This window comes from Bacillus rossius, chromosome 1 (assembly GCF_032445375.1).
Source record: "Bacillus rossius redtenbacheri isolate Brsri chromosome 1, Brsri_v3, whole genome shotgun sequence".
Lineage (NCBI taxonomy): Eukaryota > Metazoa > Arthropoda > Insecta > Phasmatodea > Bacillidae > Bacillus > Bacillus rossius.
Window position 1 is genome coordinate 120,780,342 of NC_086330.1, and position 25,517 is coordinate 120,805,858.

The following is a 25,517-nucleotide window of genomic DNA, read 5'->3' on the forward strand; positions in this document are numbered from 1 at the left end:
AGCCACTCCGTGCGAGCACCGCACGCACGGAGCAGACAACGAATCTCATTAACATTCACCGCGGCCACTGGCCTTAATTAAAGTGCCCGTGACAATGATCAAGTCGGATTAGGAGAAATCCCACTAATACAGTGCACAGGGAGACAATATGTTAATAAATTTACAGTCGCCAACTTGATGCCACAATTCAAATAATTAAATACTCTAAAACAATTGTTAAGCCTTAAGCACCTAATTACCAGGTGCTACTTTATAATTGGGCACCTGGAACGTGTTTGTAGCTTATATTATAATAGAGCAAATTAAGTTAATGTAAGTTTATGGCTCGCAAAGGAGGTGAAAGTTTCCCTCCCTTGTGAGGTGGCCATGTTCGGCAGTCTCCAATGACTCCGCGCCGGGTCAAGATGTGTGTCCGTGAGCAGCCTTCCACTTTGTTTCACCGATCGTTCATTCTGTAGTCATTTTAATATCTGAACCTTTTCTTTTACTTCATAGCTGCTCACGTCGACTCGGCGTGTATTTTGCGGGCTCGGGCTTATCCCGACCGCCTTCGTTAGTGGTTCCGCACCGTGTCGCGGACCACGCCACTTACAGCACTGGCAAACTCCAGCCAACACGCTTTCGATAGACCGCCGCGCATACGCCTACCGGCTGCAACCACAAGTAAGTGTAAGGTGTAATTTAAGGTCACGCTCACTGAGCTACCCTAAGACAGTTAACTTTCGGCACTGGCCGTCTCCAGAACACTCGTAACCGCGGCGCCTGCGAGACTGCCGCGGCCAATTCATTGTGTTATATTAGTGTCATGTTTTGTTCTGTAATCAGCGTATGTTCATGTAACTGTACAACGGCTCAGACGCCGCTTAGCGCATTCGCATAGTGTTTGTAGCGGTTCTGCCACCGTGTAGAGTACGCATAGGGAGTACCGAGTACCCATGCGTACCACCGGAAAAGTCCGTTAATTAAACGTAAATCAACATAACCGGTGTCACTTACGATTATTTCGCTCCACCCTGTCCTCCACACGGCCGAGCGGCCTCAGGGGATTTCAGATTAGATTTCAAGCCACGTACCTGGCGGGGCACGCAGGGGCAGAGTACCAACGACCCATCACCAATGGCCTAGTGTCTCACTAGCCTGGCGCCCCCTGGACAACAGCAGCACCGCGACGCCCGTAGCGCCCGTCAGGTACTTCCCGGGCCTTCTACAGAGGCCGGGTGACGGCAATATTGAAAAAGTCTTGTGTTAATATTAGTGAATAAATCAAGGTAGATTAAAACCATTTGGGTATCCTTTGAACTCTATATTCTCCACTTGATACAATATTTTATTTTGGCTCAAGTACATCAGTGGTTGGTCACAAAGGTTGAATATCAAGAATACCCAGGTTTTTTGCAAGTGGGTAATGTGGGAAACATTTCCAAGAGTTGGTGGGTTTCCTCAAGGTACTCATACCAATGCATTCTGCCAATGTATTGACGTCGTCCGGGACTGCGGCCCCCTTGGAGCCCGATACGCCACCGCCCAAACACCACCATCTCTGTTCAAACCTCCCGCTTGTGCGTGCGTGCGTGTGTGCGTGTGTTGGTAGCCCGGCAAGAGGGCACTTAGCTGCAGTGCGCCGCACCCCTATATGTATTAATAATTATTGTAACTCTTTTTTTGCCCCAAAATAGTGTCACGACGGCTATTTATGTGTCTTTTGTTTCATTAATTTATGATGCTTTTGTAATAAAATACGTGCAATCACGGACAAGGACGCTCCCTAGCGGGCGACGGAGGAACTAGCATGTAACTTGATTTAAACTATTTTCTACCACATAAGTAATAATTACAGACGGTCTGGTCATGGGTGTGATGTGCTAATTTTTATAAAGAGTTCATGTTATTTTTAATAATAACCTGGGGCACGCAATAGCTAAGATTTTAACGGTAAATGTGTTCGGCGCGAAGGGCGCCATGTTGCCTGCCGCAAGCCCTGATCTCTGCCCAGTCTCCTTCTTCAGCCGGCCGAGAGCGGACGTCTCTGCAGACACCCCGAGGACATCACCGTTGTTTCACCGAGAAGTAGTTCTGTTAAGTTATTTATTCAAATTGTTTTCTTTATATCCTCGGGGCCTCTCTCGGTCGGAGAGACTGCTTAATTAAGAATTCTTTACTCTCCGTAGTTTTTGGTCATCCGTGTATTAAGTAACAGCTTGAGGCAACCACGTGCATGGTTCGCCTCCTCACCTAAATCGATTCGTGCCTCGGGCGTTTTATAACAGTATCAAGGAAGGATTGTGTAAGGGCGTGTAACGTGAGAAAATAAAAACCAACTTAATTGAGTCACGTGTCTTTGTGTTCGGGGGGGCCACGTGGGTCCTTAACCAGTCAGCGGCGTGTGGGACGCCCTAAGAGCCCACTGCGGTTAATTAGAAGCGTGCCCGACGCTGAGAGCGGGCTTGGTTAGGAACAGGTGTTGCATTTAAAATCAGGAGGGCTAATATCTCGCCGCACACGGGCCACGTAACGCCCTGAGTTAGAGTTTCAAGCCGGGTTCACTTGCCCACTCACGTGGTGGCGCCCATTATTTTCCACCAGTATTCAAACCTTAACGCCGGTACGCCCTCAGTATCATGCCCACCTTGTCTCAGCTTGCGTTCTTTAGGCTGGCCAAAACAACAAATCGGTTTTCCTCTGGGAGGGCAACATCATTACATCCATGTACAACCTCCCACAGGCTGGAAACTACATGTGGACTTTTATTTTCACATCAATGTTTATCATTGAAAAATACTCAAAGCTGTGGAATGTGTTGGGAGTAATTGCAAGCTATCAGTAAGTATAAGACAAATATTCCATCTAAATACCTGGTTTAGTTCCATCTTCAGGCTACCCTCTTGGTATTCTTCCACCAAAGCATTAAATATTGTACAACCACTTTTCTTAGCTCACTAACTTATTTATTGCTTGGTTTTACTAGGCTTTGAACATGTAAATAGCATTAATGTGCAGTAATATTTTCAGTGGATAATTGAGAAAGTTTGAGGTAAACTTGAACCTATACTGGCAATCCTGATCTCTGTTTTTCGTGGTTCTCGAAATCACTCCAGGCAAATGCTGGAAGGGTTCCTTACATAAAACATGGTAAATTCCTTTCGTAACATTACGTTTTGTGTTGTGTTTACCGATGAGACATTTACACCATCATTCTGCCCAATTAAGATAGATTGAACTTTTGCTGGCAGTTGTTATGAGTCCACATTCAGGAAATGGGAAAAGTGGAGTACGTTTGTTAGAAATTCACAAGAAAAAAACTGGTAAGCACATTAAAGGCATGTAGCTGCCAAGTGTGTAATACATTTTTTTTTTTTTTGCTGGAACAATTAGAAGGTATTGGAAATGCTGTGGATGAAAATAACAGCTTTCTACCAGTGCAGGACTTTCAATTTTGTATGTGTGCCATGTAGATTTAAGCTGGTGGCACTGAATCTAGAGAATTTGTGAAAATTTTGACCACCACAGCCATGCAAAGTTCTGTGTGTAGTTGCTACACTGTGGTTATGACTTGTACCCCTCAGCCTTGTGTGTTACAGGGCCTATTACACTGCTAAACAATTTTTTTATACTTGAATTAAATTGTCTTATCCAAACTTCAATGATGCTGCGCATGCCAGCCTGTCACACTGGTCAAATACTTTTATGCCTTTGAGGCCTACACATTCTTTGATCTTAAGACTACTCTGTGTACCCGGAGCCTGTTGCAGCACCATAATTATTCTTTCTGGCCTACATCTCTTTATTTTTTAGTTTAGAATATTTTAACATGCCAGATAAAATGATTATTACCTTCGTGCAATACATAAGGTAATTTTAAATTGTGGGTTATAACGACAAAAGAGGCACTGACAGGAGAAAGTACATAAATACAAGTACAAAAACCTGCAAATCAGAAAGTGAAGACTTTTTTTTAAAAAAAAAACAGTACAGCTGTCATATAACATATTTTAACATATTTTTACATTCAAACTTTTCGTACGCTCATAAACTATGCGGCCGTGAGACTTCACAATTGAGCATCTGACATTGTATGAGTAATGTTACGTCAGAGCTGTTTTGACAGTGCTGCCTACCTTCTGTAAAACGACTCGATTAACGACGGAATTAAGAGTGTAAAAAAGAGAGGAGTTTCGGATGTAGAAATGCAGAACTATCCAAAAAATGTTTTGCTCATCAGTGGTAAAAGGAAGTCTGGAAAGGATTTTATATCTGAAAAGATTGTGAACAGGTACGTGTAAAATTTAATTTAGGTAATCTTGCCGACACTACTTTGGAGTTTGGAATCGCTTACAATAGTTCCGTGAGAAATAATAGTTAATCCTACGATTCGTCATAACTGATCAGTTTCATTGTTGTGTACGTAAATAATGTGCATACGTGTAAGTACGGTATTTATACGTTATCAATACACTTATAGTTGATTTTAGTAGTTTCACTTTAAAGACACTTTAAATTATTTTGCAGCAGGTTGGCATAATATATTTATTTACAGAAACCATGGCCATAAACTTAAAAAAAATTAAATTGAAAGGTTAACCTCTGTTAAAAATAGTAAAGTTTGTATATGCTGTGGTTGAAATCAGGTCTATATTCAGGTGTTGTGAAACTTGAAGATAGTTATGGCAGAAAATAAAGAAGGTTCCGACTGTTACGATGACGAGATGGCCGCCCTATTAGACGATGCATTGGGTGATTTTGAAAAGCCAACATCTAGTGCCGTATCGAATTCAAGCGAAGAGAAGCAAGACAGCAGCGCCGTTGGTGACGATGCTAAATGGACCGAAGAGTTTCTGAAGCAGGCAACTGCCAATCTAGAGCAAAGTATGGGCCCGTTCTTGGAGGCTATAGATTCAGATGAAGGGTTGACACCAGCACAGTTAGCGGCTCAGATTCATAAACTAGCTGAAGTTGCGGGGAGCACCTTGGGAGAGAATGAGGGAAAAGATGACACCGAGTTTTCTGCAGCCATAACACAGACACTTAAAAGTTTGTCGGAAGGTAGGGAGAATCTAAACAATCCGTTGTCTGAGGACGAGTTAAAAAATATGCTGGGTAATCTGGGTTTGGGTGACACTGATGAGAGTGGAGATTTCATGCCCTTCATGCAACAGATTTTGCAGTGTATCTTGTCGAAGGAAATTCTATACCAACCCCTCAAAGATCTGGCTGACAAGTATCCAGAGTGGTTAGCGAAAAACGAAAGCAGTGTAGAACCAGCAGAACTACAGCGCTACAAAAAGCATAGTGATTTGATCGAAGAGGTATGCAAAGAACTTGAGCAAGAATCTGAAGGTGATAGTGCAGATGTAAAGAAGCAAAGATTCAATAAAGTTATGAATCTCATGCAGAAGATGAGTGATTGTGGACAGCCTCCGAAAGAGCTTGTTGGCTCTATAGGAAATGTTTCTGAACAATTAGTTAATCAGTTACCTCCTGGTTTTGATGTGTCACAATGTTGTCTTATGTAACAGGGGCTTGTTGATACATTTATAGGAAGTGGGTACTGGTAATTGATAATAGTTACATTAACATGGTTTGAACCACTGTAATTTAATAATTTATTCCTTCAAAAAATGATAAACTCTTAGCTTTTTCATATATGGCAAATCAAATGCCAATTACTCAAATAGATATTTGCTTTAAAATCATCATTTGTAATCATTAAGCTTGATTGTAACGTGTACTGTATCTAGTTTCTTATTAGTTGCTGTTATTCACAGGGGTGTAGCCAGAGGGGGGGGGGGGGGGTTAGGGGTTCAAACACACCCCCCCCCCCCCTTAGCAACAAATCTTTAATTAATTTATTATTCACCACTAAAAAAAAATTCATATTAAAATAAATAAAATTTTTACCATTACAATATTTAAATTTAAGGATCGAAAACTGCTAAAATAGTACTATTTTACACCTTAAAATCCAAATTTTCCCGGGGGAGGACCCCAGGACCCCCCGCTTTAATACGGGGGGGGGGGAGGGGTGGCATGCTTCTTAACACCCCCCATACACAAATCCTGGCTACGCCACTGGTTATTCTAAAATAAATTATGTAAAAACAGTTAATCTCACAAACTTATGCTAGTTATTACTTTAAAAATTATGTTTTACGTATTAAGGGACTACACTTCAGCTAGGTTCCAACTAATAAATTAGTTAAGTTATACTGTAATATGGTTGGGTTTAAATTAAGTTGCAAACTGAAATACTTGTTTTTTTATTCATAAAAGTACTTCAGAGATGGTTAATAAATTGTTCATATGATAAAATAAGGCTTATAGTAAAAATCCCATGGGATTTTTTTTCATCCACTTCCCAAGTTCCTTAAACATATTTCAAATGTATAGGTATGTGTGGCACATATGTACATTTTTGTTACCAACCATAAGTTTTCATTATAACAATTATATAAAGTAAATTATACTTAAGCATCACAGTGAAAAGAATTTAAATATTAGTTTGACTTACCATAATTTTTTTTACCTAAAAATAAATCTTTACACTTTTTTTTACAATGGCAACTATGTGATTTCATGAAGTCAATGACTTGTAATTTTCATTTAATTCCAAATCAAAACGAAGTTCAAATAAAAAGGCATCATGATTTTTATATCGGTATGTAAAACTGGTGGGTCATTCCATGTCAAATCAACACACTTTTAATAAAATTTTTACCTCACCATCTCAGATTATGATGAAATTTTGCACAGATGTTACCTCCATACAGACTAACAAAAATATAAAATTTTAGAATGATATATCCATCCGTTTTGAAAATATTGCTTTGTAAATTTTCGAAAAAACACTCGGTAAATATGTAGTTGAGCGGTATTTGCGAAAAAAAAATGTTAAAAATCCGAAAATACCTTTATTAGACGCTCTTAAACTTCCTCTTTTCATTAAAAGCGGCGGAGGTAAGAAATTCCAAATACTTAAGGAGATATCGAATTTTTAAATTTCATCATATGTAGTTGAGTGGTATTTGCGAAAAAAATTTTTTTAAAATTCCGAAAATACCTTTATTAGATGCTCTTCAACTTCCTCTTTTCATTAAAAGCGGCGGAGATAAGAAATTCCAAATACTTTAGGAGATATTGCCGTTCTTATTTTGCATACAAGACCTGTGTTTATCATTCGATCATCGCCATTTTTTTTTATTTTGCCGTGTGTTTGTGAATGCCTAATTAAGGAAAATGGTCGATTAGGTCAGGTCAGTTACATTATAAATACTTTGAAACTAAGCGTACATTAAAAATAATATGAAATTATTTCAATGGTTCTTTAGTTTTAAAGTATTTATAATGTAACTGACCAATCCTAACAAACCAGGACAAAGGATGAACAGTAACAACTCACGTAAAATTTTTTTGTTACTTATTACTTGCGCAACAATAAAAAATAAAATTTAAAATTAGAAACGTTAAAAACTCGCCTAAGTTGGAGGCGGTAATTAAACACTGTTTTAAAACAATAAATGAACTAAATAATCACGTATTGGTTCATTTGAATTCTGGCCTATCACGATCAATCACGTGACATCATTATCCAATAAAAAAATAGATACTCGTAAACAAGAAACAATGCGGAATGCCACATGAATGCACTGGTATAATTGTGATGAAATTTAAAAATTCTATATCTCCTAAAGTATTTGGAATTTCTTATCTCCGCCACTTTTAGTGAAAAGAGGAAGTTGAAAAGCATCTACTAAAGGTATTTTCGGATTTTTAACATTTTTTTTCGCAAATACCGCTCAACTACATATGATGAAATTTAAAAATTCGATATCTCCTAAAGTATTTGGAATTTCTTACCTCCGCCGCTTTTAATGAAAAGAGGAAGTTAAAGAGCATAGAATAAAAGTATTTTCGGATTTTTAACATTTTTTTTTCCGCAAATACCGCTCAACTACATATTTACCAAACACTCAAAAACGCACGACAGGCATATTTTAAAATTACCATAACTCTTCTCCAAATTAAGTTAGAAAGGTGAGACAGGTGTCATTTTGCAGCATTTGGTATGGCCTTTCATGTGATATGTAACACAATAATGTCTAGAAAAAAAATAATTTTTAAAATTTAAATTTATAATTTTGGAAAAAATGCTTTTTTAATTTTTTTTTTCAAAAATTCTATAAATTTTTTTGTATAAATATTAAATTGTCTACAAAGTTTCAAAGTGGAGAGTTAATGGGTTCATAGTAAAATTAATTGGTAATTGTAACCATATTTATATACTTTACCCAATTATATTTAACCATTTTTATAATTATAATAAGTTATGTTGAAAGTATAAATACATAAAATTGATTAAAAATCACTAATAACACAATTGTAATTAATTATAGTGCTACACTTTGCTTGTCTCTGATACAGAATTTCAAAGATTAGTCAGACAAGCATCCAGCTACTGGGGATTCCCCTCAATTTGCTTTGGGATTTCCCTAGCTTTGGGATTCCCCTTACTTTATGATTCTCCTTGCATTGCCTTGGGATTCCTTTAGCTCTGTGATACCCTTGCTTTGCCCTGGGATTCCTCCCTAGCTCTTTCAGAGTACTGTACAGTAGTGGTTTCAGCTAGTTTATGCTAGGAGTCTGTATTGTTCTGATGTAGTATCAAAGTTGTTAGTACAAGTATCAGTGCTACGCCTATATAAAAAGTGACCATTTGATTTATATTATTAGTGGAGATTATGCATTCTGAATTGAGAATGTTGATATTTATTTTTAAAAAGGTAATGTGTTCATCATGATAGTGACTGAAACCCTATGAAAAGGTGGGCAGTTTACGGTAAGAAATGGCCCCCAGTAAATCATTTTTGAAGTTACAGTGTTTTAATCCATTAAAAAAAAAGCAATCACAACATTAGGGAAAAAACAAAATTAAGGAATGTTACTAGTTGGATGTGCAGTTTGTTTTCAGGATTGCCAAAGGGAGCAAAAATTTGTGATAGCTGTAGAATAGAAATTACAACATTACAAACTGCTGCTGCTGCTGCTGCTGCTGCTTCTTCTTCTATTCACCAGGATAACAAATCAAGTTCAGATTCTGATAAAGATCCCAGTTTTTCTGCATCCTCAGAGGTGATTGGTTCATTAAATATTTCACTGCAAGGGCTAGGAGAATCTCCTATTAATAGGAAAAAATTCAAATAAAAAAGTTATGCAACCAGAAAAGTTAAAACGATTGACTCCACAATCAAAAGGAAACTTTTTGATTTGCCAGATAATTTCTCTGAGGATGATGGTGAAGATTTAGAGGAATCAGTTTTGCAAAACCTCAAAGCCCATTTCTTGAGTTCTACTAGTAGGAGCAAGAAGTTAATGATATTAACCTGTTTACCATCAAATTGGGGAGTTAGAAAAATAATGCGAGAGTTTGATGCGCCAAACTACATGATACGACAATCAAAAAAAACTCTTGGCTGAAAAAGGAATGTTAGAAAGTCCTAACCCCAAACCAAGCAAACACCTCTCAGAAGATGTAGTTGAAGCTGTCCATTTATTTTATGAAAATGAAGTCAGTAGAGCGATGCCTGGTGTTAAAGACTACATAACAGTCACTGAACCTAATAAAAATAAATCAAAAATATCAAAAAGACTTATTTTGTGCAATCTGAAAGAGGGATTAACTTTATTCAAGGAGAAATTTCCAAATATTAAAATAGGTTTTTCAAAATTTGCGGAGCTTCGTCCAAAGCATTGTATTTTAGCAGGTTCTAGTAGGACACATGCAGTGTGTGTATGTACAACCCATCAAAATGTCAAATTGATGATTGAAAATGCAAGATTATGTGATTTAACAAATGGAGGATTCAAAACCTACAAACATTGCCTACCAAAAATGGTATGCAATCCACCAACAATATATTGCAATATTGGACATTGTACATATTGTCCTGGTACTGCAGCAATACGGACCGTCCTTGAGAAGTCATTTGAAGAGCACCTGATACGAAAGATCACATTTCGGCAGTGGATTTCAGTTGACCGTTGCAATTTAGAGACACTGCAGAAATCATCAGCAGATTTCATGGATTTACTCTGTGACAAGCTGTCACTCTTAGTCCGCCACGACTTATTGCAAAACAACAGACCTCTTTCATGAATCACTTAAAGGAAAATTTAAAAGAATCTGAATTTGCCATCACACTAGACTTTTCAGAAAACTACAGTATGGTTGTACAAGATGAAGCCCACACTTACCACTGGACTAACGAACATGCCACAGTTCACCCGTTTGTGATATATTATAAAGGAGAAAAAAGAATTGAACATTTGAACTACATTGTAATTTCTGACTGCCTAGAGCACAATACAGTTGCTGTTTACACATTTCAAAGAAATTTGGTTGCTTTTTTGATTACAAAATTTAAAAACGTTCCTCATAAGTTCTTTTACTTTTCAGATGGGTCTGCTGCCCAATATAAAAATAAGAAAAATTTCATCAATTTGTGTTTTCACAAGCAAGACTTCAACATATCAGCTGAATGGCATTTTTCAACCACAGCTCATGGTAAAGGGCCTTGCGATGGAGTTGGAGGTACGGTTAAGAGATTAGCAGCTAAAGCTAAAGCTGGGGTGGGGGAACAACGGAAGCAGTGTGCATGTGTGTGTGGATACACACAGGAGGAAGAGAAGATGTTTGTAGACAAAGACAAAGACTTTCGGTCAGTGCAACTGTGGCTGTATTTTTGAAAAGTTGCTCTCGTAATCTTGTAGTGGCAAGACATTTGAAGATGAAAATTCTTCATTTTTTAATTGTAAGACCAACTCCTGGTATGTATACTAATGCTAAATTGAAAATCAGGGATATAAAAAAATAAACCTATATTTTACAGCCCCACGAATACCTTACATGTTTGAGTTCAAGAGGGTGGGCCTTGTTTAATATGAATTTTTGAAAAGAGCACATAGATTTATGATGGTTTTAAATGGGTTATTACAAGATTTTTTATGGTTGTGTTGTATAATGCTGATGTATCTTTGTGTTTGTACACACACACACACACACACATTGTAATAATTACACTTAGGCATATTTAGTTTTAAATTATTAAGGATAATAGTTTAACAAACAAATTTATGTATCTTAAAAATCTAAGAGCCATTTACTGGTGTGAAAATTCTTGATACTTAAAATGTTGGTTCCTCTATTTCAAATTGAAACCCACTTTTTTTGCCCCTGGTACAGAAGCACAATTTGGTAGGATCTGTTATAAATTGCATTATCAGCTTAAATAATGGGGAAGTAAACCAATTGGTGGATGGATGTGCCTTCCATGCTCCAGGTTGTGTAGTGGTACAGATATTAAAATTTTGTACCCTAAATTTAAGTTGCACCTAAAATTACATCAACTGCTGCAGTGTATACATGTAAGGGGTTTGTGAAGTGCATCTGGGTGAGGTCAGTGTCAGATTGACCAGTTACAGTGCTTCAGTGTAAAAAAAATTATTAAGCACCTAGAACAGTGGTGCCAGTGATTCAACCCTTTTTGAGGCCATGATTTAAAATTATGTTTTTTACAAACATTGTTTTATTGCAGAATACCTATCTAAGAAGCATTACAAAAATATATATAACAGAGTATTTGGTGAGAATATTGTGGCTTCTAAAAGTGGTTGTCAGTTATTGTACATTCAAAGACAATGCACAAATAGCACACTTGGTAATATTTCTTTGTTGAAAGATTCTGTATCGGGATTGCATGAAACTACGTCAGTGGATGGTGGGAAGAATCCGGCTCACAGACCACTAGTTGGCCTTCACTGCCCTAGGTTTTGGAATTGAAATAAAATTATATTGAAAGGGGTGTCTGACTATTGTGTAAGGGTTACACTTAGAAAATGTTTTTTTTTTTTTTTTAGTGTATGAACATCATTACTGTGGACACTAAACTTCATACATACCTAATAATTAATAAATCAGTTTTTAGTAAAAAAATTTTTTACTTGCCTGACAACAATATAACAAATTCCTATGTAGGAAACAAATTCCTACTCATTTAAGTGGAGTAATTCTGAAATTACTATAAAATTTTAAACACTTTCAAATTTTTGAGATAGTAAAAATCTGTTAAATTCTTAAATTATATATCTTATTCTATTTAACTTTAGATAAGGGAGACAAAATGGAATATGCTGCAATGAACAGTGTCTCTCTCTAAATTATTTAGTTTTGTTCTATAGTTATGCTTTATCATTATGTGTAGTATGTGCATGTATTTGATAAATTAAGTTTGTTTTACAGGTTAGCCATAAAGACCCGATACATGATGAATCTGAATTCAGTCAACAAACTTTGGCTGCAGGGTGATCACCAAACAACAAGTAAAAAAAAATTATATGCACGACTTATGGTCTATAATGCTATTCAAGGCTGGTATACACATTTAAAGTTGGAGCTGAACTGGCTAAACACACATATTAGAGAAAGTACTAAAAATAGAACATTAAGAGAGTAGAAATTGTTTAATTAACCATTAAAAAATATTGCCTTCAAACCCACTTTTTTGAGAAAAGCTGGTTCAGAATTAGATTGATAAAAACTGCAACGCCTGGCAGATGAACAAGCACAGCACCCAGTATGTGAGAGCTGCTGCAAATCAGGGGCTCTGATCGTCAACGTGTTACAAAAATTGAAGGAAAATAAGTACGCTCCATTAATTATTCCAAAGAAATTACAAAACTACAGATACGTTTCGCATTGGCCGCAGAACTTTATTCTACTGAATTTCATTCAGCCACTTCGTGATTCATCTTAAATACTCTCTCTCTCCATTATTTACAATAAACCAATTGGTCAGCTCCAACATCAAAGTCATATACGTCCTTGGGAAGCACTTTTAACCAAGAGTTGTATTCAAATTTTTAACTTATTTTTTCATGACAAACCACAGGCAAAGGTTTTTGGTCAAACACTCACACCTGCTGAAGTGAATTATTTATAAATGTGATTTATATTTAAATAAAAAATTGAATCAGGGTTTTTTGTTGCATGTTTTTAAGGTGGAAACCCTAACCCTTTACAAGACAGTTTAAATAAACCTGAAATGTAAGTCATAAGCATAAAATTAAATACAAAAATGATTCTCAACGTTATGTTAAGTACTTTCTTTAAATTTCTTTTCAGACTGGGTGCTGATAAAACTTTAATAGTTAGAATTTCAGCTCCAATAAAAAGTCATTGGTCTAAGCTGCACAGCTTGGACTTTGACAAGCTGTCAGGCACAGATGAATACAAGGAGAAGTACAGGAAAGACATGATTCAGTGGGGGGAGCAGATTCGACGAGAAGACTACGGATATTTCTGTAAAGCTGCCATAGACATGTTTGGTGGTAAGATAGTTATTATTTATACTGAAAGTTTTTTAAGCACAATGTTTAAATTAGGTTGTGTGTTTATGATGAGAGCCATGTGTATTTTTTTCTTTCAGCCATGCAGAAACAAATTTGGATTGTGAGCGACATCAGACGACAAACAGATATTCGCTGGTTCATGGAGAATTTTGGAGCGGTAGTGAAAACCTTGAGGTTGCGAGCTGGACAGGATGTTAGAAAACAGAGGGGCTTTATCTTTACACCTGGTGATTACTTATTTTGTTCACTTCCTTTAATTTAAATAATAATTCATTTACATATTGTAACAGTTTCAATAGTTTCTCTTTAACTGATAAATAAATCAAAGGACAGTAAAGGTTTTTCAATCCCTTACTTTTGTAACTACATTTATGCCGAATTAACGACTTTGCTGTAGTATATAGTTTTAGATAAATAAATAAAAGGACAGTAAAGGTTTTTTAATCCCTTACTTTTGGAACTATACCGAATTAGTGACTTTGCAGTAGTATAGTTTTAACTAGAATACCATAGTGCAATGATATTCCAAACAAGTTGTAATAAGACAGTTGTGTACAAACAAATCTTTAATAACATTTAACTGACTTCCTGACCAAAAATTCAAATATCCTTGAATTTTTTTTTAAATTTACACATTTTTCTAAATTTGTCAAGGAAAAGAGACAATCCAGCCTTCACCATCCCCCACAGCTGGCCTAGTTACAACCGAACCATGCATACAGCATATTATAGTATGTATGCTATGTACAAAAAATTGCTTTTACAGTCTGGGTGATGGCAGACTTGAGGATGACATTTATCCTTTAAATTACAAGCACTAGGGAATTTCAATGACTTTTACTGGATTTCAAGTAAATTCCCTGACCATTTCCAGCTTCCCTGACTTTCCAGAATGTGTACAGCCTGTAATATGCTCTATGGCACGAAAACATACTCATGAGTGTTACTGTTTAAAAAGCATATGATATTGCATTGTTAGTGGTGTGGATCTCTACTTCATAAAATCGCTGTGAATTATACACAAGTCTCGGTCTATGCCAGATTACAGAATGTGCGTAACAGAAGAACGTGATTAAATAATACAGACTTTAGCTTGGCCAGAAACAATGTTACCATGAGAGAATTTTCAAAGATTTTCACAATCAAACTATATCTGCTGCAAGTTGCTCCCAAGACAGTGTTGATGTGTTGGCCTGATGAAGCTGTATGTATTATTAGATTTTGTAGCATACAAGACTAATTTTCCTTCTTACCCCCTACTCACCAAAAAAAGGAACATAACATTGGAATGAAAAACCTCATATCTCAGAAATAATTACCTTTGCAGCAGAAGCAAAAAAGAAAAATTATTTTAAAACAAATTTTGTACAACTTTATACATATCAAATAAATATATTTATTAATTATTTATGTAGGTACTTGACCAAAGTTGAGATACTAGGTTTTCTTCTACTGAATAATTCAATAAAGAAAAAATATGTGTTGAAAATGTAAATGAATGGCTGTAGATACCTTGCAGTGCAGACATACGTAAGTATATGCTAAAGAATGTTCTTGTGAACAGTGCTCATTTCCATGTTTTGGGCTGCTTGGGGCTTTACAAACGACTGTTGCCTGCGTCCCACTTGCTGACCACGTCTTCTTTCAGGGGTGGACGATGTTGAGTCTGAGTGCGGCCTGGACCACTTCAATAACTGGGATTGGGAGTTCCAGAACAATGGCAGCGATGATGCAGAAAAGATCTGTATGGCAGTGGAAGGATGGATTTACTCTGAAAATTAATGAATCTTTTGATTTAAAGTGAGGTCAAGAAAAAGAATCAATTGCATTCATTTCCACATGAAAACTACAGTATTATTGTGGCTTGTATTTAACCAGCACAGAACTGTAAGCAAGGAAATTATAAGGCTACTATTGCTACTGGCTTGGGCACAAAAGCACTTGGTTAAATAACTTGGGTGTAAGGTGTTGGTAGCATTTGATCTGTGAAGAATTTTCCTGCTGGGATATATCTTGTCCTCTTTTGATAATTTTTGTATTCCTTTTTGTACGTTTGTACTAACTGTTAAATTGTTTACTCTTTATTTATGGACCAGATATGTTGTGTTTAATTAATTTTATACAATTATTTAACAGGTATTTGCTTTTCTGTTTTGTTTACTATCTTATTGAAAGAAAGATGCACATAATTTTAAAGATTTTTACGAGTGTTTTAGTTGTCTACCCTACCTCTAAAAATGCAATAATGCTATTGGTACATTATGATAAACAAATAAAATTGAAAGTTATTGTACTTATCTTTAGTACAAGAATATGTCACTCACAGAAAATTATATGCATAAAATTGAATTTTCTGCACAGATCTACTAAGTTGCATAAAAATGTGTATGATTCAGAACTTTTTTTTCCAGTTCAATGAGATGATCTCCACCTACATGAGAGTTACATATATAAATAATAATAAAAAAAAAAACCTTCAATACTCTATTTTACTGCTCTGCAGTCAACAAAGACCACCACAATAATTGTCTGATTTATAGGTTATGACTGGAAAACCAAGGGTACTGGGTTCATCTTGATGAAACTGGAGATTCTCTCCATTCACCCACAACGAGATGGTGGTGTTAGGTATTTCAACTAATTTGGTGGTGGGTAACTTTACTGTAAAATTTGATAACATACTTCTGCAAGATGCATAATGCAATGGGAATGCAGTTCATTACAAGTGTGAATTCAAATAGACATTTTAAAGTTATTGTTTTACTTTATTCAGGCTGGAAGACTCATCAGCAGTGAGGCACGAGACTGTGTTTGTGGACAGGCCTGAGGTAAGGGGCGAATCACTGTTGTGCCTAGCTCCATTGAGGAGTGCGAACTGTGGAACTTAGGCATTGATTGACTTGTGAATAAACATTTTTAAGTGCCCTAAAAGAATCTCCCCAGTATTTTCCTGGGATTTACTTTGGGAAACCATGAAAAACCAAAAATGCCCGGGCTGAGATTCAAACCTGGTACCTTAGAAACGTGAGCCCAGTGTTTTACCATTCACCACACAGCTCCATTTTAAGTTACTGTGCTGGGTCGCAAGCACAAGGGTAGTTGGTTTAAAATGCTACCCTAAATCATTGTTGGGGATTAGGTGTTTAAGTATTTTGCACAGTTGACTTTTCCTCCAAAATAACAGCAAGGTAACAATGTATAATTCACTTCCAAATCATAACTGCTCATGTTACACCTCCCATTTAATAAAAAAACAGCTTACCAATTAACAGAAAGCTCAAAGCAAACTATTGCATAACATTGTTAGTCTTGGTCATTGTCATTGTTGAACCAAAGGACAAATAGAAGTTTCTGTTCAATACATGTACACCTGTGTTAAGTTAGTGAAACACAGCATGAATATTGTTAGATGTCTGCTGCAAATCTAGCTGTTACACAAGATACTGAACAAAGTATAATTAAGTAGCCTTTTATAAGTTTAATTATACATTACAATTTAAACAGCCTGCCCTAAAAACCCACTCTCAAAATAATATACTTTACAAAAAATAAATAACAACATGTAGACTTTTTAAACTCCCAGCTACGAAACTTTATTTTTCCCTTTGTTTTGGTTTCCAAAAACAATGTCGTAAATGTCCTTATAGTGTTCCACGAAGTGGACTTCTAAGCCTTCCGAGATGAAGCTTGGCAGATCATCAAAGTCTTTCTTGTTCTCCTCTGGCAGGATGATACAGTTCACACCGGCTCGTTTTGCCTAAACACATCAAAAATTTACTATACCAAAGTTCAACAACAATTTGTGTTGGGTCGATTAAAGCCTCAAAATATATAAACTGCTGCAGTTGGACAACAAAATATCAATCACTGTAATTTATTTAAAACATATTTAATAAAATAAATAAAAAAATCTTATTTTTATAATAATTTATGTTAACAATTTTTCTGTAACTTTGTACAGTGACAAAATTAAATTTACCAGCAGAATTAAAAATAGGACAAAACCTTGTTCAACAACAATTATATGAATAAAATTTTGTACTAAAAACCTGGTTTTTAATAACTTGTTATAACAAAACTTGGTTGTAAATATTAAAAATCACTGTTTATAAATCTAGGAATGAGAGCATTCACTGAACTTGATTTAAAATGAAGTGCAACATGCAACAATAATTGAACTCTGTCCATCAAACAAGACTATCCTAATGCACCAAATGAGAAACCATGATAAATGAAAACACTTCCAATTAAAATAAATGCATATATACATGCCTGATAGAACCACATCCCAGATAATTTATAAAAATCTTTTAAAGTAAGCAAACCCATCTTAATTAAATAAAACTCAATAATTGAAAAAAGACTGGTGAAGTGTCCCAATACTTGATTAAACAGTCAACAAACATATGAATTGTAAAACACTATCAAAAAAAAAAAATCAGAACTAGTCCGATTAGTGTGTAGTCTAAGATTACTGGCAATTGCCCAATTAGTAATCACCTTATTAATCAGGAATCACCCAAATAGTTGGAACGAATGTTGATTTTGACACCCCTATTATAATTATTAGCTACTCCAAATTTCAAGATTATGCTATAGGAGAAGAATTTAACATCTGTGATTCCAAAACTATTGAATTCTGGATCCTCGTTTACCATTGGTGGAAATGGAAATGGCCAGTTCCAGAATTGAAGAAAGAAGAAAAAAAACCACCACTAGCAACAATATATATAGTATAACATTATTTATTACAATTAGAATTCAAATTTCAATTGGTTTCCAAATGTCTATGTCTATGAAGTTTAACTGAGTTATGAGTTTGACTTATGAAATATGTATGTTCCTCTTTTCTATTTGCACATGAAATTCACATTTCAGAAGGTATTAATAAAATAGAAGCTAAAATATAAATTCACAGTTTTTATAAACTAGTTGATTACAAACAAAATATTACTGTGTTAAAAGATTTTAAAAGTGCTGTAACACAATACATTTTCCTCTTCATGTAAATATTTTGTCACTATTCAAACAGAGTTCCTTAGTAATTATAAAAGATTTCAGCATGTTTTATAATCCCAATTGCTCACCTTTAGTTAATTAAATCTATTCTACTTCTATCTATCTATCATGCTAAATCTAAAATTGTTTTAAAAAAAACAGGGGTGCATGAGTAGCACATTTTGATAATAAGTTTTCAAAACAAACCTTGTTTTGCATTTTACTTTAAAACAAAACTCACAAAATAATGGCTTTAAAGCACATACATACTGTTACGGAACGGGAGAGACCAGACCAGACCAGACCAGACCAAGATGCCAGGTTCGGAGCTGACTGGCGGCCCTGCACGGCTACTGACGTAAGGCATGCCACGCGTGCCTGGTCGGATTACAAGGGTCGTCGCTACTCCCCTCCCCCCCTCATCCTTCCTCGGCGCTGTTATCTATCGCTGAGCGGCCTTGGGAATCCCGTGGGCCGCTGCGCGGAGTGATGCGAACAAGTGCTGCCTTTAAGGACTTTTCGGGCATCAGGTCGGCCCCAGATGACGCAATTCATCACAGCTGCTCTCGTCAGTTCTAGAAGGGCCCCCCCAGATACATACTTAAACAGCGATGCCGGTCTCCACGGGTGTGCCGCGAGAGTTCTGAGCGAGTCCCGTGATAGTTCCAGAGTTCCAAGAGTTCTGTGAGTGAAGGGAAGTGCGACATCGGTGAAGAGGGTGAGATACTCCCCCCCCCCCCCCCCCCCCCTTCCGAGAGTGCGCGACACAAGTTCAACTGGATCGTGAGAGCACGGCGACTGAGTGGCACGAGACTGTGTTTGTGGACAGGCCTGAAGTAAGGGGCGAATCACTGTTGTGCCTAGCTCCATTGAGGAGTGCGAACTGTGGAACTTAGGCATTGATTGACTTGTGAATAAACATTTTTAAGTGCCAGTGACTTTTGATCGGACATTTTTTAAGTAAAATTATTTATTAATAGCTGACCTGGCGAACTTCGTACCGCCTAACAGTCAATGAATGTTGTGTTAACTTTTAGCTAAAATTAATTTAGTATTTTATTAACGTAATAAAATGAATACAAAAAATTCAATTAAAGTACAAAAATCAAGTATTTCAATGGCATGTCAGCAAGACATTTGCTATAATGAAGCTATGTATTTTGCTGCATGGGTTGCACTTGGGTTGATTCTCTTCTCTTTATTTGTTTCGTTATCAGGTGCAAAAACAAATAAAGCGGATGGTTTGCAGACATGTGAATATGCCACATGTACAATTGACCATGAGAAAAACATTAATTTTCTAGATTAAGACCATAAACACTTGAGGATTGGTACTTGTGATTTGTTAATCGTCATGGCGAATGCAAGACGAATCCGAAATTGAATTAGTTTAAACTCATAAGGCATATCGGTTGGGATTATCGGAATCCTCGGATTGAGAACTTTCTCACCTTTGAATTTCCTTTTGAGTATCATTGCGTGAATCACATTGATCATCAGTTTTATCACCCAACGCATTCCATTCATACTTATTGTTGGTTTAGATTTTGAAGCATAACGACTACCGAGCCAACCTTCAGCACATCCAAGGAGTTTAAAAATTTATGTTGGATAGTTTGTGGCTGTGTCTTCGTTTGTTACACAGTCAATAGATTTGATTCTGAATTACAAAGATTAAGTTATCCACGTCTTTATTCTTAGCCGCCAAAATTGCTTGCTCACTCAACCATTTGTTATTTTTGTGGTTAGCAATGATGTTCAGGAACACTTTGTTGATGAGTTCGTCTTTCGATGAGACGAAATTGCAAAATTTGGAGGAAATGTAATTAATCCACTCGATTCGTTGACAGGAACACGGCCATTACCCATAGTCAGCAATTGCTTGGAAAAATCTTGAGTAGATGGATCGTTCAGCAATGCAACTCTCATGTTTGCTACCAGCTGAAGTTTCTTCACACAGTGCCACAGATTTGATGATTTGAGGTAAGCGTTTATTTCATCGGCAGCAGTGGATCTTCAAATGACTGGCAGTGTTTGGCGGAAATTGCTAGACAGTAAAATTGTTGCGCCTCCAAAACATCTCGAGTCATTGCGCAGATCTTTCAGTGTTTGGTCAAGTGCTTCCAATGCACGTTAGTGCGCCATTGTGCATTTGTTGTAGATGATGATTTTAGATGCTGCTAAAACTCTGGCCATTGTGGAGTGTTTCGCAATGTTACACGTCAGTTTTTCAGTAGTTTGAAGGTCTAAAGACAATTTTCACGCTGAATGAGCCGTATGGAATCCTAACAATGTGGCCGCTATTCCAGAAGAAGCAATTGCTACCGCAATGTCGGATCTCGCACGAACAGGTGCTAAAATCAATGTCATGAGGAATGTCTTCCCAGTTCCACCGATAAGCTTGACGAATTCTCATTGCCAACCAAGCCGTTTCACGGGCTGCCTCTCTTTGCTCTTGTGTTTGAGAAGCACGAAGTTGGGCCATACTAACGCAGTGCTCTTCTCTTGCAATTTCTCGTTCTTCTTCGGTGGATTGATTCACAATGTTCCGAAGCCTAATTGAATTACAATTTTTTTGGGAAAGATATCTTCTTTTTCGCGGCATTGTTAATAATAATAATCGCACAATAAGATTTATTAATAGCACTCGCACAAATAAACAAATCGACCGGTAACCAAATCATAAACATGAAATTAAAAAAAAAGTACACTTTCTCGACTTACAGCTTATATACAGGCAGTGGCAATGGAATGTTCCGAGAGTTTACTATACATTTTGTGTTGTCAATCTTTTTTATTATTTTTTCTGTGGTAGTGCTGTAGTGTTAATGTGATTGGGTGATTTATTTTCATTAATTTTAATTATAAAAGTAAACAATAAATCACAAAATGGGTATGGGTAAAAACAATTGTCCCAAACATGAGGACACCAAATGATTTAGAGCTTTAGTTTTTCTTACTCTCTCTACTTTATTCATTAGAAAAGCTTCACGGCTATTGCTTGGCGGACATAGAGAAATAACACTCACAGTTTGTACGTCTGTAACTTTGTACAGTAAAACCTTTATGTTGCGACCCCATTTATTGCGACCACCTCTCTATTAAAACCAGATTTCGAGAAACCGTGAAAAAATTGCCGAAAATCGGATAGAAAATAAGTTTCTTGTGGTGAGTAGCGTGTTACTGCGTTTCTCTTGCCGAGTGCTGTACTGAAGTAGGCAGCGCATATCTAAAAATAGATACCACTTCCTGTTGACCGCTGTCAGCGCTTAACAACCCCCATTCCACGTCCCTTAAATGCAGGAAAAACGCTCCGGCCGCAGCGTGTGAACTTGTAGTACGCCGCTCGCTCGCTCGCCCTTGCTCACCCTCTCCCCATACCGTGTGCTGCGGCTAATCTCAGATGCTGCTTGAACTTGTTAACAATCACGTTATCTGCTTCATTTTAACGAGGAGAGTAAAAATATATTAAAACTGTCAGCAAATTGATAAAAGCTTTCTTTATGTGTCCGCAAAACAGGGCACAACACTGGCCCGCCAGTTGTTTTCATTGAAAACGTGGCTGAAGAACTTGCATGGATCAGGCTGAAAACATCCGGCAATACGTGTAGGTTATAAGGAATCTTGTTATGAATTGAGATGTTATGTTTTTCGAGTAGATATACACAGCGACCGACTGGATGAACGCCCACCTCGACTTGTTTTAACTGCCGCAGCGTCGCAGCGATGTTTATTTTGACAGCTCAAGCAATTATCTTTTCCCGTTGGTTGACAGAAAAAGGTCGCTTCCCCAGCATAAAAATAAAAAGGCTACGCCACTTATTCCCCACGCAGGAAACACACTGGCTGCCTTCTGTCTCTCCCGCATTTATCTTTCTTCTAACATTCCACGTCTCGCCTCTCGCGCGAGCAATAACCGTTTTATGCTTTGTTTGGTGACAGCAGCTTGATTTTATTCGGTATATTCCTTTTCATAGGACCCTTGCTATTAAAATACATTTATATTTAAGTTTGAAAGCTTGTAAATTCCTTGCCAGAGATGACTGAACTCGAACTTGGTGTGAAAAGTGACATATTTTGACATACTTTTTTTGGGCGTGTTTGGTTGGGGAGGGAGGGGTCCGAAAATATTTACAACAATCTTACCCCTCCCTCACTGCTTTAGTACCCCATTCATAATAGCCCAATTTTACGGGAGAAGGGAGGGTGAAAAGTGCATTTTCTCACTGAAGGTTTTTCAAAGGAGAGCGAAGTTGGGGTGTTATAATGGAGGACACTAGATGGTTTCTGTGTCTGGGAGGGATGAGCTAGCCTTGAAGAATGTTAACGAGAGGAGGGAGGGGTGAGCTTATGCGTCATGAAGCCGCTGCCGCCAGCCAGCCGGGCGAACTTAGTGTGCGCCCACTCGCATTGCAGAACCTACCGCTGCCATATTTTTAAAGGAACTGTCCCATTATTTTTTTGTTAATCTTACATGAACATTATTGGAAGTATTCAAGCAGACACAAAAATACGCTGTGTGTTAAAATTAACAGATTTTAATGATCTTTTATTTCATTTTGTTTTTAATTTTTTTCTGATTTTCACATTTTGGTTAAAATGTCCGATTTTTGACGGTTCCCGAGAATGTATTCCAAAAATCACTGCTTCGTTAAATCCGGGGTTCTAGTGTATTTAACTACGGCAAGCATAAAACGTACATGTAAACTAATCAGTAAACATAAACTGTCTTTTGACATATTTTCTTTAGAGGTGGCCTGTAGGGCGACGGACTTGTCATGAAGGTTGAAGTGGGTTTAAAGCAAAGCCGTCTAGCATTGTGAGTGACAGCATCCTGCCATTGTACGGCTGGTTTCTTAGCGAGTAGCGGTTTGTGAAGGGTGGGGGGGGGGGGGGGGGGGGGGGGGGGGGTGAAATCAACTGAAATTTTCGGTAAAAATCTATTACGACCCCCCCCCTCTATTAAGACCCTATTCCTGGGAACCGTGAGGGGTCGTTTCAGAGAGGTTTGACTGTATGTCTATGGCCAACCTGCGTGACACAAGCTGTCAATTGTGGAGTATGGTGGAGTTTGAAACCTAATTTATTTAAAAAAAAAATTGTTGTGAATTTTATCAATATGTAGCCGCACCTACTGGGATACAACTGAAAATCAACAGAAACAACAAGGGGTCGTTCCAGTACGACCCACGACAGTGATGCGCTCGTGCTGCAAGAAATGAAGTCAAAAAATGTGAAATAACAAGCAAAGCAATTTATTAGTAACAAATAACAAATATAGCATACAATGCATATAATATGTAGATTCTCGCGGGAATACACAGATACAAGTTAAAACAATGTTGCGAGAAATGGGGCCAGCTGACGACGCGTTTAACGTAGCACAATCACATGGGCCGCTAGGCAACAAAAAGAAAGAAAGAAAGAAATTTCACTTGCAATTACATACAATTACTATCACCATTACAACGCGGCTTGACAAGAAGTGTCCAAAGCCATCATGGCATGCCCATATACAACCGCAGAAAAACAATATTACATAAGCTACAGGTAGTACTCAGCGTGAGCAAAAGAAACTAAGGCAAAGAATCAAATAAGCACTGACCTGAAGGGTCCAAGAGAGATTACGAACATTACTAAACATGGCAAAAATCCAAAAGTGAAAGCGCGGCCACAACGCACAAGCAAGAATAAGAAAACATACTAATTACAGACAATTACAGAAGTTAAGTTTCACAGCCGAGTACATACCAACGCGACGCCAGCCCCAAGTGACAGCCTTCGTGTCAAACGACCGGAAGACTGCGCCGAATAGCCTGGGTGCCGAGGTTATATAGGCCGGGAACAATACACGTCAGAGTGCATTGGTGGCGTGGCGGAGAAGGGAGGAAGAGGGGGGGTAGGAAGGGGAGGTTGGAGAGGAAGGAGAAAGGAGGAGAGGGGAGGGGAAAGGAGGAGAAGGAACGCTCAGCAGTGCCTGCACTGCTTCAAATATTTTTATAGTTATTCTGCTATTCGAGGCGGAGACGTATTGTTATGACTCGCTCTGAGCACTCTGGCAAGCGGCTTCGAGGCTCGCCCTGAGTCAAACACGAGGTGTCAGCAATTTCAACACCGCCAGCGAAACAGCGACGCCGGTCGCCGAAGGCTGACCGCCGCTGCGAGAGAAAAGGAGACAACACAGAACATCAACACAGACAAGAATGATAAAAACGACAGCCACCGTCGAGAAGGGGCTTCTTCTGGTCACCGGCGACTGGACGGCTGAAGTGACATTGGAACCACGGAGCGCCGCGTGGGTTTCGGCCACTGCATTCCGTCATCGAGAACCTGCCGCGAGCGCAACCCATCACAGTGTGAGTAAGGAACCTGCCGAGGTGTGGTAGCAAGGCTCCCTGATCATTGTCGGAATTAGGTGACAGCTAACACTGTAATAGTACGTGACAGTAAATCAAGTCTCTATATTTAATTGTCTTTCATTCTTAGTCTTGAGCCTCCTATCACCCTGTCTTAGAATAGTCAAGAATTGAGATCATCTTATAGTTGAATCATAACAGTATCCAACAAATCAGTGATCATTAAAATTGGTCCAGCCGTTCTTGACTAACCCGACTATGTTTAACATATTAGTAATTAATAAAAATGTAATTGTAAAACTTAATTGGGCAATCCCTTATGAACCCAGTTCTCCCCACATAGGTTGTAACAATACTGTATATGTCTCGTGAAGTTTTTTAATCACTATCAAAATACAAATTGCATAATAGATTTATATTTAGGTTTCAAAAAAAATTTACTACTTTATCTAACACTGTGATATTCATATACATAAATCAGCCATTCAAATTTTCCTTTCAAAATATTTGTAAAAAAAGATAATTAATAAAAAATTAAATAAATACTTTTAACCATAATATATATGCACAGTTGCATTGCAGTTTAAGACTTTTAATTTAGGATGTTAATTTGTAATATTTAAATGAAAACTTTTTTTGACACTGACGATGTATAATTATACTGCTTGTGCCGAAAATTAGGTATTATGGCACGTTTTTAAAATTTTTATTATAATTTTAAATTATTTTTGGAAATTTTATTTTCCATATAAATTGGTTACAAAA

At 37.3% G+C, this 25,517-nt stretch overlaps 3 protein-coding genes and 1 long non-coding RNA gene across 5 annotated transcripts in view; 3 read left to right on the forward strand and 1 right to left on the reverse strand.

The window, feature by feature from the left end:
* Positions 1 to 4,099: 4,099 nt before the first annotated feature.
* LOC134543484 (phosphomevalonate kinase) lies at positions 4,100 to 15,599 on the forward strand. The gene is made up of 4 exons (XM_063388370.1): positions 4,100 to 4,270; positions 13,172 to 13,377; positions 13,476 to 13,625; positions 15,047 to 15,599. The coding sequence occupies exons 1-4, from the start codon at positions 4,185 to 4,187 to the stop codon at positions 15,178 to 15,180; spliced, it is 576 nt and encodes a 191-aa protein (XP_063244440.1). The 5' UTR covers positions 4,100 to 4,184; the 3' UTR covers positions 15,181 to 15,599.
* On the forward strand, positions 4,277 to 10,481 carry LOC134543500 (uncharacterized). Its single transcript, XR_010076998.1, has 2 exons — positions 4,277 to 4,421; positions 10,448 to 10,481. It is a non-coding gene; the product is annotated as an uncharacterized LOC134543500 (long non-coding RNA).
* On the forward strand, positions 4,553 to 5,690 carry LOC134543468 (peroxisomal biogenesis factor 19). The gene has a single exon (XM_063388369.1). The coding sequence runs from the start codon at positions 4,662 to 4,664 to the stop codon at positions 5,508 to 5,510; it is 849 nt and encodes a 282-aa protein (XP_063244439.1). The 5' UTR covers positions 4,553 to 4,661; the 3' UTR covers positions 5,511 to 5,690.
* A 1,022-nt stretch (positions 15,600 to 16,621) lies between the features above and the next one.
* The window catches only part of LOC134543433 (lon protease homolog, mitochondrial-like), a 109,721-nt gene continuing 100,825 nt past the window's right edge, over positions 16,622 to 25,517 (reverse strand). For both annotated transcript variants that reach the window (XM_063388367.1, XM_063388366.1), the window contains exon 17: positions 16,622 to 17,155. In XM_063388367.1, coding sequence (XP_063244437.1) covers positions 16,982 to 17,155 — 174 coding nt within the window. In that variant the 3' untranslated portion in view covers positions 16,622 to 16,981. The remainder of the gene's footprint in view (positions 17,156 to 25,517) is intronic.